Source organism: Gallus gallus, chromosome 3, assembly GCF_016699485.2.
Source record: "Gallus gallus isolate bGalGal1 chromosome 3, bGalGal1.mat.broiler.GRCg7b, whole genome shotgun sequence".
Classification (NCBI taxonomy): Eukaryota; Metazoa; Chordata; class Aves; order Galliformes; family Phasianidae; genus Gallus; species Gallus gallus.
Window position 1 is genome coordinate 67,085,368 of NC_052534.1, and position 15,602 is coordinate 67,100,969.

Below are 15,602 nucleotides of genomic sequence, written 5' to 3' on the forward strand. Positions count from 1 at the left end.
CAGCTAGAGAGTGGATTAACGGAGCCAACTAAACCCTTCACCCTGACAAAGAACTGGCGGGAGAACTATAGAAACTCATCCAAAATTTTACCAACATGAATGCGGAGTAATAGGTCAGTGAGAAGCATTTCTGTGTTTTAATGACGCTCTTAGAATTCAATTCAATTTGAAACAAAAGTTGTTTTACAAATATGAGGAGAATGCAGAAGGCTGGAGAGGGAGTGAGTGGCCTGCATCCCCCATCTGCTCTGTCCTCCCTCTGCTCTCACACGCCGAGCTGCCACCGCAAGTCCTGCTTCTTAGCAAATAGGAGGGAAAACACAGGCGCTGTTGTAGCCAAAGGGTCAGAAACATCTCCCACTTTGCAGGGCCACGGATGCTCCCGCTGTTCCGCTGCTTCGCTCCCTGCACTGAGAGGAGCAGTGCTGTGCTTCACAGCAGAACCTCCAAAGGATGTGACGCTACATGAGATGAAACATGGGGAGGATGCAGCCTCCTGCTTCACACACCTTGGTGAATCTCTAACATGCCATGGAGAAATTTCCAGATGATCTTTATCACCGGGTATCAATAGAGTCCTGCCAGCCCCTCATGTGTCGCAGAGTGCATGAAGACAGGGAGGTGTAAGGGGAAGCCATGACCGCTGCTTGATTAAAATATTCTGCTTTCCAGCCTGGCTCGTACAGGATCCCCAGTCTGGCTCAGAGCAGAACCACAGCAGAGCAGTTTTGCTCTGAGCTGGTCCCATTGCTCGCCCAAGCAGGATGATTTGCAAATCCATCTTAATAGTTTAAAAATTAGAGATCAACCGTTTTGCACAAGTTGTGATTTTAAAGGTGAAGGATATTTCCCATACCTATGTCAATAGACACATCAGGATTATGCTCTTCCTCCTTCATCAGATGTTCCAAGCTGTGCAAAACCCATTGCCAACCGCAGAACTAATTGGCTGATAGTGAAAGAAGCTCTTAAGCAATAAGAACCCCATACAAGCAGAAGGAGAGCATTTTAACTGTGGTTTGCGCTGAGATGGAGCACCCAACCCTCAGGCTGCCGGAGAAGAGAGATGTGGAAAAATGGTTTCCAAGACAGAAATGAGAGCCCACCAGTGCTGGGCTGCCGGCAGCAGTAACAGAGGAGGACAAACCCGAATCTGTTCAGAACACGTACCAAGAAATAGTGGGAACAATAAGTGAATAACAATAAGCTTATAAAATCTGGATGTATTACTTCTTTCTGTATTACAACATAACTTATTTTCAAATAACAGAAGTGTTTAACAGGGCTCATTTATATATTAGACTCAAAATTACATACATATTTTTTAAGAATTCTCAGTATCCATTAAAATGAAAATCCCAGCAAAATTTACAAAGCTGCTGTAGTTCACAAGTACAGGAGCTAATGCTGTAATGAAACGTAAAGACAATCTGTCATTACAGGTAGAAGACAAACAGCCTGAGTTAATTAAGGTTTTCCTCACCTCGCTCTTTTTACTTTAAAATAGTTGTGTTGTACAAAAAGAAAATTACTCTGCAAAGAGGCACGTGGTGTTCAGTTGAAGGCATTCATTCTGTGACCCAAATCCCAAACTCCTCGTGGAGTAGCTAATTTTATTTTGCACTGTTTACACACTTTCAACCCACAGCCTTGGTATATCCAAATAATTATGAACTAAGCCCAGCAGCACTCCAGTGCTAGTGAATAGGACAATAACATTCTCATTTGATCAACAAGGAAACTGAGGCAGGGTAGTTTGGATCCAGGCAGCTGCAGAAAGCAACCTCCTGGATCTGCATCCTCTGGGACAGGTCTTGATGGAGAAACTCTTCTTCCTCCTTGGAAGATGCCTGGTGGCCGTGCTGAGCACTGCTTGAAACCTGATCATTTTGTTCATGGTTGAACTGCTGCAAAACAGGTGACATCCACCCAGCTGCAGTGCCACTATGGACACATTTACTCACGAAAAACCACTCGTGGTTTTCCTTTGTAGATCAAAATAACACCATAAGAAGCACACCTCCAATTCCTAAGAAGACTTCAGGTAGGCTGCGCTCGCTATGCCTACAATACTGCAATTGTTCCCTCAGTTTGTGCAAACAATGAAAATCAGTAGCTTAGAACGACAGAATTGTGTTATTTGTTTAAAGAAAAGAAAAAAAAAGAGCTACTGCACAAGAACATGAAAGGCAAATAAAGCTTTAAAGATAGGCTGTCTACACGGACAAAGTAGCAACACTCACAGAGATTGTATCTTGAATTGCTGGACATTGGGAAATAGTTCATCTCTGAGGTCTTTTCCAGCCTTGGTAATTCTATGATTCCTTTGTCAGTCAGATATTTGCAACACGTTGGCCAAGAGGCTCTCAGCCAGGACGTGGCCTTTACAAACCAACATGAAACACTTTACGTGGTCCATAATCACTTGGATTTTACTTTTTATGACAGCAAAATATCATACCTCACTAAATAAGGTTACTGTAAATGTTTCAAAAATCACATTAATGCTCACTCACTAAAAGTTAAATAAAAACACGTTGCGGATCTGAGATGACATGAGTTTGCAAGATAAGAAAAGCCCAACAAGCCCGTACTGGAACTTGGGATAGCATAAATCCAGCAATTGCAAGGCTATTAAGGGACAATTTATTCACAGGCATTTCATTGTTTGCATTTTGCCAACTAAAACATCTTAATGTTTTAATTAATTCACGCCTCAGGGACACATCTCAGTCACTGCTCAATTGCCTGGAAGCTATTTGGCCTCAGGTCCCTCCCACCCCAAACTTGCCATTGGAAAGAGAATTTATGCATGCCACACAATTGTAAATGGCACCCTTCAAGAAGCACATAGGGCTTTACATTCTTTAAGGAAGTGGATACACGTAAATATGTTTCTTCTGCAGGTACCACAGTGATCTCTGCTCTGGCATCCAGGCTGGCAGGTAGATTGGTCCCAGCAACTTCTCCTCGTGGTCCTGACCTCAGTGCAGCAATCCACGCCGTCAGTGCAACCACAAATGTTGCAAAGATTATAGCAGCTTTTCCTGTTTTTTCAGCCCCTTTTCAGCCCCAAAATGATGCTGAAATATTCACCATTTCCTCTGCCTGATTGCTGGCAGCAGCTACTAAAGTATCCCAGCAGAAGGCTTCCTAGCTGGCCAAGTTAAGGCTGTACTATGGCTTTATTGAGGAATGTGCTTTGGGAGCAGTGCTGACTCTGAAAGCTTTTGGAAACATGGCTTCCCCCCCACAGTTCAGCAGAGCTAACCTGCATCCCAGGAGGCTTTCGATGACTCTGCAGGCCCGTTGCATTTAGGGGCTGTGCTTCCAGAAAATTCTGGAGATTTTCAAGAAAAGGGTAGATGTGGCACTGAGGGACGTGGCTTAGGGCACGGTGGCAATGGGCTGACAGTTGGACTCAATTATCTTAGTGGTCTTTTCCAACCTTAATGAGTCTATGATTCCATGAAACTTGGAGAATACTAACTTGGGGCCAGCGCACAGAATGCAGGAAAGCCTCAAATACCACCAGGTAAAGCCGTGCCCATTGGGGCACAAGCACATCAGCCCCAGGGCTTCTGGGAAGCTCTGGTTTAATGAGGTTGGCCCACAGAGACTGGGAGAAAGCACTCTGCTTCAACAGCTCAAGTTCTGTGGGAACACAGCCCGCCAGAGCTCCTCTCTCACATGCCCCATCTCACCTGTATTTCTGCAAGATTCTGCATTTCCTCTCTACCATAGATAGGGGAGGACATATGAGCTAAACATATGCACTGTTTTTTAAATAATGCAGAAAAATATCTACAACAGTAAGTTCTGGCCTGGACATGCAATTAGAAGAAAAGAAAAGTTGAGTCCAAGCTGAAACTTCAGGACAGCCGTTAGCTTAGGCCAGGCTGATGAGCAGAGACTGCTATGTACAAATATATGACCACACACTTAAATTATATATATTAGCTTTACCTACATTTAGGTATGTATAAATGAAGTATACATCTATCTATCTGTGTATACACATAGATGTGCATGAATCTCAGCAGTCTCTCTTTTGAAAAACCTAAAAACAAAAAATCTCTGAAAGCGTACATCCATTCTTCAGCAATCCCTAAGTAAATGTTATATGGATTTTTCATAAATATACATTAAAATCCTCAGGTGTAGTCGCTCTTGTGGGCATAACACAGTGGCACCAATTGTAAACTATAAGCATAGGCTCTAAAAATTATTTGGAGAACAGGCGTAGCCTGTACCAGCAACTCCCAGGCCAAAGAAGTGATCAGAACAGGAATCCAGACTTGAGCACGTGACTCCCAAAGCATCTGTATTGCTGTAACAACTCCAAGTGCACAGGATCTCTCCACTTCCTCCTAGCACAAAGTCCCTTTTAAAAGCTTGCTGTAATTGTGATGGGGGTTAGGGCTCAAACAAGCATCATAAAGGCAGAGATGAATATTTTTTGTAATGATATTTTCCCAAAAAAGTACTTTTTTGGTAAAACACACTTGTATTGCAAGATGGTGGAACTGCCTCAGCAGCACTGTCCTGCCATCCCCAGAGCTCAGGGCAGATGTGTCACTAGTGATGGAAGGTGCTGCAGACATGAAAGTTCAGGAATACATTACTAGTGTGAAAGGAGCACACCCAGCTTGCAAGAAATGGAAAATATAGGGGAAGTATTAAGTTGCATTTAGAAGTTATGGTATACACTGCCTTGTAGTTTCTTTTACCTTATGTGATCACTTGGATTTAGTCTGCTGAGGTTTCCATGTACCCTCTAGCTGCTCCTCCGGCCGCTCTGGGATCAACCTGTTAGTTTCCTATTAACTAAACTGAGCAACGAGCTGATTACATGAAACTCATGGAGTCTGAAAGTCAGCAGATGGTTACACACAGAAAACAGAGGGGGAAAAAAACCAAACGAGAATACATTACAGAGGAGCTATGGGATTCCAGCAGAGAGCTACAGAACGTCAGGGGTTCCATCAGGAAAGCCTTCCATCTCTCTTTTGTGCAAATTGTGCAACAGGGGACAGACGCAGTGCGTGAACCACAAAGTGCCCTCTTTGGGTGACAGCATTCCCGACCCACTGTGAATCCTGCAGCCCACTGTCTCCAGACTAATTCTAATCCAGTCACACTTCCTCAACATCAAATTATGTTTCATAGAAAATAAAATGAAGGTCAAATTTCACATGCCCACACACTGAGGGTACAGAAGAATAAGTCTTCATGTCCTAAGCATGAAAACCATACGATGAAAGAAACACAGTCCAGATGATAAAGTGCCATTATTATTTCAGTTGTGCTAAAAGGCCTTCTAATTCCGTAGTTTCACTTCTTTGCATACTTTCAGGTGCCTTTATTCAACTTGTAATTACAACTGCTCTTTGTTTCTGTCCCCATCTTTCCAGTATTGTTCAGTCTGCATTTCTGTAAGCCGTGAGATAGTACGCTGAAATGCAAAGATTTCCTCTTCTCCCGTGAACATGGAGAGACCTTTGGCAGAATCCTGTATCAGTACACAAAAACAGTACCAGAATAAGTGAGAAACAGAGCCGTACCGAAGGGCATCCGACCTCAGCCTTTATATGCTGAGTGCCTTACAGGCTTGGACAACAAAAACAGCAGCAGGGCACCAAGAGAAAATGAAGTTAAGCTCCTAGAATTGAACAAAACCACCTATTTCAGCTAAGCAGTCCTCCGACAGAGCACAGCAAAGTAATAATTTGGATGCTAACACACTAGCCATCGACTTCCACTTCTCTGCTGGCTAGTTGTACGCTGACTGAAACAAATGTAAAAATCATTAACAATACGTCTAAGAAAAAGGAAGAACAGAATGGGCAACACATCGAGGCCCTGGAGCGGGTTCAGAGAAGGGCAACAAAGCTGGTGAGGGGTCTGGAGCACAGGCCTTATGAGAAGCGGCTGAAGGAGCTGGGATTGTTCAGTCTAGAGAAGAGGAGGCTCAGGGGAGACCTTATTGCTCTCTATAACTACCTGAAGGGAGGCTGTGGTGAGCTGGGGGTCAGCCTCTTCTCTCGTGTGACTAGTGACAGGACTAGAGGGAATGGCTTCAAGCTGCGCCAGGGAAGATTCAGGCTGGACGTTAGGAAATACTACTACTCTGAAAGGGTGGTCAGGCACTGGAATGGGCTGCCCAGAGAGGTGGTGGAGTCACCAACCCTGGAGGTGTTCAAGGAACGTTTGGATGTTGTGTTGAGGGACATGGTTTAGTGAGAACCATTCATGATGGGTGCATGGTTGGACTGGGTGATCCTGGGGGTCTTTTCCAACCTTGGTGATGCTATGATTCTATGAACACAGAGAACTGCCTGTGAAGATGTGTGAGGCAGCCCTGGGCAGCCTAGAAGGAGGCAGAAGTGATCATTTGTAATTTCTGGATTTTAAATGTTGGAGCTGAACTTATTTTCATACATCATTGAACGCATCTAATGACTAACAATCAAAATTACCTGAAAACTTATGCAAAATGGTTCTATATATTGTGATATTTTCTTTGACTATGAATACCAAAGCATACAATTAGGAGAGCGACTGATACGCCGCAGAAAAAACAGCAGATGACTGGTTAAACGTTTACTCGATTCCTCTTCTTAAAACTGCTGCTGTAATTACGAGACCACAACCAATTTTGTCACAAAAGGGAGTGGATGTTAGTATCACGTACCTGGCTCAAGTCCAAATCATCCATCAACACTCTGCTGTCCTCCAGCTCAATGCTGCCGGCTTCCACCACAAACAAGCTTTGGAGAGGAGTCGCTGCAGAGCAGATAATGCGCACCTGAAAGGAACCAGGCAATGATATTCAGCACCTGTGCTGTGTGGAAAAGGGATAATGTGCATCTTTTACGAGAAGCAAACCTCAAGGAGGATCGTGTGGGTTCTTTTTCCATGTGTTTCTCCTTTCTCTAACACGGCTGACAGATTAACCTTACTTCTTCATTTATAACATTGACCTCACGGGAACTCTTCCTTAATAGCACCTCAAACTGTAACTTTTACTCAGAGAACAGAACAACTGTGCTATTAAAACACTTGGTGCACTGCCCACATATTTCTACCTGAAGAATGCCTACACTTGAGATGTCCCAGCAGGCTGAGCCGTGCCGCTCCACTCGTACCTAAGACACTCAGATGCACACTGTTTGCTGATAACATGACCAAGGCTGGTCTGTGCCTGCTGGGAGGTGATGCCAGGTGCAGTGGGACACAGGCTGACTGCAGCCTTGCGGTCCCAGCACTGCGGCCCGGCCTGCACACCGCATGCAGGCAGCCAGCGAGCACCAGGAACCAGCTGTGATGTGACTGCAGGCACGCTTAGCTCAGTGCCTTGCTGGGTCAGGACCTCTCTCATCTTGCCAGGACAGACTTGAAAAAAAATCTCAGTTTATATCTCCTGATTGCATAAATACTGAAGTGTATGCATATATAATCAAACATAACACGTAAAATCCTTTCTTTCATTACTTTAGAAAGAAATCTAAAACACGAACTTCTCTTTTTTGGTTGCTTTAATAGCGCTGATTTTGCTTCCATGATTGAAACCTCTGTAAATCCAAGTGAAGTGCTGTATTTATCATTACTATTTCATTAGCAGCTCCACAACCTAATGTAAAGCCCAAAGCGATTGTTTCCTTTAAAATTAATAATGTAACGACGCTATTAACTCCTCAGTGCTCACTGCAGGAAGGATTCCTGACCAGCGCCCCTACATCCTGAAACCATTTACTCTCAGGTTGGCTTCAGCTCAGTTTTTCATTATTAAAATGTGGTCATGCTTATTACTCACAGAAACACAATACCTACTCATTTGCCTTATTCACAATGGGGCAATCTGTGAAACTAGAAAGATGTTTCCTTGCAGCCTTTGCTGGTTATGTTTTCCAGAGTACTGATATTTAATTGGCTGAAGGTAACAGGCAGGTTTGGGGGCTCTCGCTGTTATTCCTACTCAAGTCTGAAAGGCTCAGTTCTCACCTTATGCTCATAAAAGGTATCAATCAGAGTAATGAAACGCCGAGCTTGAGTCCTTTTTGCCATGGTAAGAGGTGGGATGTCGCGAACAAAGACTGTGTCAAAATGCTTTGATATTTCCAAGTAGTCACTGGCCCCAAGAGGCTGAAACAAAACAAACCACAGGAAATGGAAACCCATGAGAGAAAGATCCACAACACCGTACCCTGAACTACTATGCTTACAGAAGGAAGGGTGAAAAGTCCTCATCATGTTCTTATTTTTCAGTTCAGTTTGCCCTTACTGACACAGGTAAACGTGTGCTCACTCATACCGATGGCTTTACCCAAAGTTTGTTACCAACTTGGCTCTTCTGTACCCTGACCACCTCATGTCTTGACAACTTCGAACAGAAATGAAACACAAACTGTAAACAGTAATACGGAGAAGAAGAGAATAAAAACAGTTAAGCGACAACAACAACCTAAAGCATAAATAAATTGAGCATTGAATGGGATGCTATCCAGCAGCAAGACCTCTGAAAGCATACGCTAGTTACTAAATCATAAGTACCCCCGCATGTGGTTTGCCTATTAATAACTCAGACAAAAAACTCTTCTGTTCTAAGTACCAAAAGCAAGAGGAAGCAGACAAAGAGACAATTTGTAGCAGTTCTTTTGTTTGCAGTTTCACTTGTAATGACAAAATAAAACGCTTTAATAAGAACTTTTGTTTCTGTTTGTGCACCTCAACCATCAACAGAAGATACAGACAAGAAGTGGTACCTCATTCAAGTACACATTCAAACGTATTCATTTAAAATGACTTTCATTACATGGAAGGTCATTTTTTTTCCTGCGAGGTCTACCCTATTTGTACTGCAGGCAGTATTTTATCTTGAGCTTTTAAGTCACTGTATTCGGGAAAAAAAAGCATCATGCATCTGAAATCCATCTCGTTAGTTTTACTTGTGTGGGTACTTGAGTATATTGATGCAACCATTCCAGAGAGTAAGATCAGCAGCATCCTGAACAACGTTACAACTCCCTTCCTAATGAAATGCACTGTCCCAGCAGGCCAGTATGGTGATAAAGCATGGCAATATTGCTAATAACTTAAAAACAGGAAAACAGAAATATTGTACCTAACAAATTACTAAACAAATTTTCTGTAGGCCAAGCATAGCTGCTTCACTAGAACCTTTCCTCAAGAAATTATGGGCAATTATTAATGACTATCCATGAAGAGGACTTTGGGTTTTATTTTGAGAATGGAAACCCCACAGGAACCGTCACCACACAAGCAGAGGACAGCGAAGCTTTGATGGCATTTCAGAAATCCTTCTGGTGACAAGTAGGAACAAGGAGAGCTTCTCACCAACAAACCTCACAGGCAGGGATCGAAGATCCTGACTCTAAGCCAGTTCCCCACGTGCAATTTGGTGAATCACCTGCTTCCCTATCCACAACAATGCAACTTCCTTGCGACACCTGTGGGAAAGAATTACTACACTTTCAAGTACTTTTAGCAGTGTTAATGAGCAATACGTATCATATCTTCAACTCAAAGCTGTACAAACTGCTTACTTTCTCTCTGGTTTCAGTCCCCCCGCCATTATTATGGTGTGAAAACATTCAAGAAAGTCAAGAAATTCAATTCAAGAAAGGAACCAGTGGACAAACACTGCAGAGCCAGCACACTTAGCATCTCACCACTGGATAAAGGTCAAGACTAGCTGGAAAACAATCAGATTGAGTGCAAAAGAAAACAAGGCAAACAGTAAAAGCACGACATGCCTTATGAAGAAAGGAAGACATTATGCTACTTTTGCTTCTTTCTACTGCCATAAAAACACTGTTTACATATGGTTACAATAGGCATCCTTGTCACAGCCAAACAAGAATTCAACCTAGTTCAGCAGCACAAGAAACAGGCAGTTCGAAACTCCTCTAATTAAAGACACAGAAGGCAGATCGTTCTGAGTATTTTAACAAGAGATTCTGAAACACCTACAGCAGCACTCAGTGGTGATATTCTGTAAGTATGGATGGAAATGTGCTTTTGGAGACTCCCGGATGTCATCAGAAAGATCTGAGCCAAGCAGCCATGACTGTTTTAGCAGAACAAGATTGTACCTCCCTGCCAAGACTCGAGTCTGGTGAGACACAACAAAACCCCTGAAGCGGCCAGCTGTTCTACACAGTTTAGCTGTGTAGCTCTCCACACAGAAAAGTTCTCCAACCCTCTAATTCTGGAGCTGAGAGATACATGGCCCTGCAGGTGGAGACAAAGCTTTTGATTTTGATCTCAGCATAACTTGCTCTCACTTTGGACAAGTCCTTCACATTCCCTTCTGCCCTATTCTACTTCTGTAAAAAGAAGGAACAACCACCAAACTCACTAATGCTCTGGGGACAGTTTAAAGCCCTCTTTACACCGCCCAAACCAACTAACTCATGCAGCAAAGGAAACAAAGCCAGACTCATGGGTTCAAGGCCAGCTGACACCACTGCTAGAGTCGCAGACTGTATACTCTACACAAACAGGCTCCACCTAAGAAAGGATTTCCACTGTTAGAGCAGCCAACAGCCTGCCACCCAAATTGCCTGTAGTGCCTACAGGCCTTCTGCTTCTGGTGCAGCAAGATCCTCAGTAGTGACTGCGTTCTGACTTAGGCTTGGATAAGAGGACGAGATTAGTGGGAAACTGTGTAAGTCTGCAGTGCTGAAGTTTATTTTATGAACTTTACTCAGTGACAGAAAGTCTCCTGTTTTTTATTCAAAATAGTACACAAAGGTATTACTTTCTCTGAAGTTGCTAATGAAGCTAAAATTCCTCCTAATATTAACACAGATATGTAATCTTCTTACTAAAAGTTAAGCCTGGTTAATCTGGTCCTCTGAACAGCATCCTACAAATAACCACTTAATTTTGTATGTGTTTCTGGTACTGTCTGATCTTCCTTCTGTTTTACCGGATATTGACCAAAACTGAGCTTCAGAACCATAGCAACATAATGTAATAACTGTCAACAACCATTTGTTACCCTCTCTTTCACCTGATGAGATTTTTGTTGTCTTGCACAAAACATTAATAGATATGAATTTTTCTTATGGTATTGCTCTTCCTGGATGCATATGTAAAACTGCTGTACATTTTTGTCATTAACTCTGATGCCAAGAGTCACTATTTTCTAGGCATTGTACTAATGCAAAACGCATTAGCACTAGCATGGGCTAGCCTCCTTACAAAGTGCTTACCCCACTTCAGCCAGCTGGAGACTGAGTTCTCGCCTTCATTTGTTTTTGTTTTTCTGTCTACTTAATGCATTTTCAGCTATCATCATCTCCATTCGAGTACGATGTTTATTATTTGGAGCTCTCTGTGGACTGTTTTAAGAGTTAGTCGTCATCTGTTTCTATTATATATCCCATTAATTAAAGTAGAAAGCACCCATCTTTGGTGGCTCATCAATTACAAAGCAGCTCATCTTTTAGAGGTTGCCTGAAGAATACAAAACACTTTACATGTGTTAGGAAAAGATATTTCATCTTTGGAGAAAATTTGCTTGTTGACATTGGAAGATGTTCCAGGGCTACTTCCAATAAAACACTGAAGAGTTGTGGTTGACAGTAACTATAATTTAATGCAGAAACTCCAAAACTTCAAAACTTCCTAAAAACAAAATACAGTTTAAGACCATATAACATTTACAACTTAGATATTAGACAACAACAAAAAGTTACAAAGCTCTTTCTGCTGTTTCCTAAGGAGACACTACTACGGCCAATGAGATATAGCACCAGTGTAACATTCCAAGACCACGATTCAAGTAAGGAACAGCAAACGCTGAAGAACAGATCTGTGATGCATCTACATCCAAGTCTAAGCAAAGACAAATCATTTAGGGTGCAGGTAACTTGGTGAAGAAATTTAAAGAGTCTTATGGCAGTGTGCACCTTTTAGAAAATGTGGTTAGTCAAAGGCAAAGAGGAGTTCACTGAAGCCCTATTAATAACCTGGGAATTTAATGAAGAAGGCAATTTCTTAGCAAGTTTTACTTGAGGGGTCTTGTGGGAAAAGAAGAAAAAGGGAGCATGTCACTGTGTGATTAAAGCTCACATCAGAGGGCATACCAAGGAAAGTTCCAAACAATAGTTTTGATTTGGTGTTTCCTAACTAAGCATAGTGAGTCAGACTGCAACTTTAAATCATTTAACTTGCCTGAATATTGCTTGATAGGAGGCTATATAACCTGTTTGCTGAAATATAAACTGATTGATCTGTTATTCTTTCTTTTGAATATGCTTCGAAGTATATTTTAGCTACTTCAGTACAAGAACACCAAAAAAAACCCAACCCCAAAACAACGTTCACTGTTAACAAAAGGTACACTGAAAAAAACCGACAGTTCAGACAGGTGTTAATCTGTGCAACCTTAACTTAAATCTCTTGAATATATGATATCTGATAAAGTCTTGAATGGTATTACCCAATGCTTCCTCCCACCCTGTAGGGCCCTTGGCCCACCGAGGGTACAGAACAGAGATTCCCACATAACGCACATTCATCGGTACTAGTTTTGTCCTCTTCACTGGTGTGTCACAAGGTCTCATTTTTCATGGACTTTTCAAATGCTCATGATGAAGAGAAATTGTGCATTTCTTCTTTGGCTTTTGTTACCACAACAACTAGGTCCTTCACTTGTAATGAATTTATCTCCACAACTACAGCTGTGAATCAAGAAAGTGATATTCTCTCTATTGTACAAACAGAAGACAGAGAAATTTGAGCTGCAAGTATATGCAAGCTTTTGGTACTAGACTAATGCCCTCTGAAAATCAGTCTTCCAGGTTTCATGGATGACATCAATTCAAAGCAGAATTCCTGCTGACTTCAGCTACAGCCATGACTATTGCAAGTTACGCTACAGAGACACGAGAAAGTCCAGAAAAATGAAGGTTATGATTGCCAACAGTAAAAAGGTGGGTATTTTGTTTTTGTTTTGTTTTCTTAGAGGAACAGCATTTTGGCATTTAACATCACCGTTCTTTAGATTACCCATCCATAAAATCAGTTTTATAGGTATATTTTCCTACCCTATCAAGACACTGCGTTCATCAGTACTTGGCAGTTGGATGACAGGATATATTTAATAAAGAAAATCCTACAGGATCCATGAAACAATTACTCAGCCCTCGTAAAAAAAAAGGCTAAAACGTTCTCGACTGCATTAAGAAGTCGGTACAGCCAGCAGAGGGCAGCAGTTGCTACGCTCAAGTGAGAGGAAGACTGGAAGAGAACACTGGGAGCTGAACAGTACCTACTCATTCCCTTAGGACTTTGGAGAATCAAATACAAGGTACTCTGTCGTCTCTATTTATACCAGATCAGGAGTCAAGCCAAGCTGCCACAACAACCGGGTTTTAAACAAAAATTTAAAAGGAAAGTGAAGAAAGAGGACTGGCAGAGGGTGATTCTTCTAAGGCTTAATGAATACTGACCTTAATATGTGTACATAGAAATGAAACTTTGCTTTGATGGGGTATGATAAAAAAGGAACAAAAACACAGTTCTGAAAGATTACACCAGAGAAGCACATTTAAAGGAGGCCATTCTAATAAGCAGATAACTACTTTCATGCCACCGCTCACCATACTGCCACATAAGCTCAAGATGTGGCACAGACCTGAAAAATGGCTTTTTATTTTGCTTCAAAGCAACTGAAATAGATCAATATTCTATCACCCCACATTTCACTGTTTTCCACATGTTCACATAATCCAGTAAAATAAAGAAAAAAACCCAAAACATTTGATTTGAACTGAATTAGCTAAAACATCAAACTTTCCTCAATGAGGAAAGCTGATGCAAAAATTAATGCTATCAAATCAACTGCATGTCACACATCTCTGTGTTTTACTTCTATACAGATTGATGGGCAACTGTTAGTTATTAATACCTGATGCGTTATTTTAAACCTACTTACATTGTTGATATGGAAAAAAATATATATAGTAAGATGTGAAGCAAGAAAAATGTAATGCTATGTAGGTCACTCTGAAAGTAATGCCTCCTATTTATTTCCATGGAAACCACAACAGACACAGAGAGCACAATAACAATGTTTGATAGAGCAAATTCTCAGCTATGAAACACTATTTTTCAACACTGTCACCACCATCAGCTATGCATCTTTGCCAGTGATGAACAAGAGCCTGCATGCCACACTTGTAATACCCTGCACCAGTGGAGCTGACCCACTGTTGCTGTCACCACAGCTGAAACGCACCGCCCACCACCTCACTGTGCTCACATCCACTGCTCGGTCTCCATCAGTGTTCAGCAAGCATCAATGAATGTCAGTGGCTGCCAGCCAGTTTTTCCACATGGAGGAACTCAGTGACACACCTTTGCTTCATACTTCCATGTCAGACACCATTCTGTCAGACTGCCCCTCTGCTGCCATCTGTCACATGGCAGCAATGTGCAATGGGGTACTGGTGGGAAGATTCAACCTCTACTGCCATACTGCCACCATCTGCCACTGCCGCTGTGGACTAACATAATGAAATAGGAAGCATTACTTTCAGAGCAGCCATTGTAAATAGAAGACTGAACAGCGTTGATAAATTCTATTATGAAACTCTCCTTTAAGCATAACCTTCCCACTCCGGATGCATGCTTCAAACTGACTTCATGTGAATATGCATCCGTATGTGTAAACACATATTTATTTGTAAAAAATTCAAGTATTTACTGTATTTCTGAGAGTAAGGCTATTACTTGCTCTCGAGTTAAACTTTCCTTTACTAGTGACCGGATGAGAAATTGTGTTTCGGTGTTATGCATCAAGAATGTTCAAATTTGGAAGAAAGTTGCATTGGTGTCAGGGAGATGCCTTATACACCATCAGGGCAACACCATTCAAACCCCAGGTAATGACTGGCCTGGGCAAAATGCACTCTGCAATCACTACACAGACTGATGGTATAGTACGTACTGCCCATCTCCCAAAAGCACAAGGGGGTTGAGCACAGGCAGTCGCCCCCCACCCTGTGACGATCCCCTGTGAGCTGCTGAACTCAGTGCATGCACAGGGGTAGGGACAGCAGTGATCCCAACACCCTCACATCTCTGGCTGCAGACATTTTAAGACCAGAAGGGATCTTGAGATCACCCACTTCCCTAAATTTTAGAGACAGTCAGCCTAAGAACAACTATTTTAGCTCAAACACCTCTTCCTAAAATGATATGCAGTTTGGACACAAAACATAGCCCAAGTAGGCTCTGTCATTTCCTTCAGTATTTGGGGAAAGTATGCTGCTGCTTTTTGTTGGGTTTTTTTTTCCCCTCTAATCTGAATCTCTCTGCATTCTCTGGCTTTCATCACGTTTCTTCTGCTAGATTTAGGAGCCCATTAATACCTCTATTTTTTCCAACTAAGACAGCTGTGTGTTACAAAACTATCTTCCAGTCCTCTTTTTGACAAACTGAACAAAACGAACTGTAAATCTGTCATGTGAGGGCACAAATTCTCCAGCTCCAACAATTTGTGCCTTTTTCAACAGCCTCTTCAGAATTATCGGTACCTTCTGGAAAATTCTGATGTCAAAACCACA

At 42.1% G+C, this 15,602-nt stretch overlaps 1 protein-coding gene across 1 annotated transcript in view; it reads right to left on the bottom strand.

Annotated features, from left to right (window-relative positions):
• Positions 1–1,203: 1,203 nt before the first annotated feature.
• The window catches only part of AFG1L (AFG1 like ATPase), a 64,751-nt gene continuing 50,352 nt past the window's right edge, over positions 1,204–15,602 (bottom strand). Inside the window, exons 13-15 of the mRNA XM_040698370.2 lie at positions 8,005–8,145; positions 6,695–6,808; positions 1,204–5,512 (exon numbers count right to left, since the gene is read on the bottom strand). Coding sequence (XP_040554304.1) covers positions 5,378–5,512; positions 6,695–6,808; positions 8,005–8,145 — 390 coding nt within the window. The 3' untranslated portion in view covers positions 1,204–5,377. The remainder of the gene's footprint in view (positions 5,513–6,694; positions 6,809–8,004; positions 8,146–15,602) is intronic.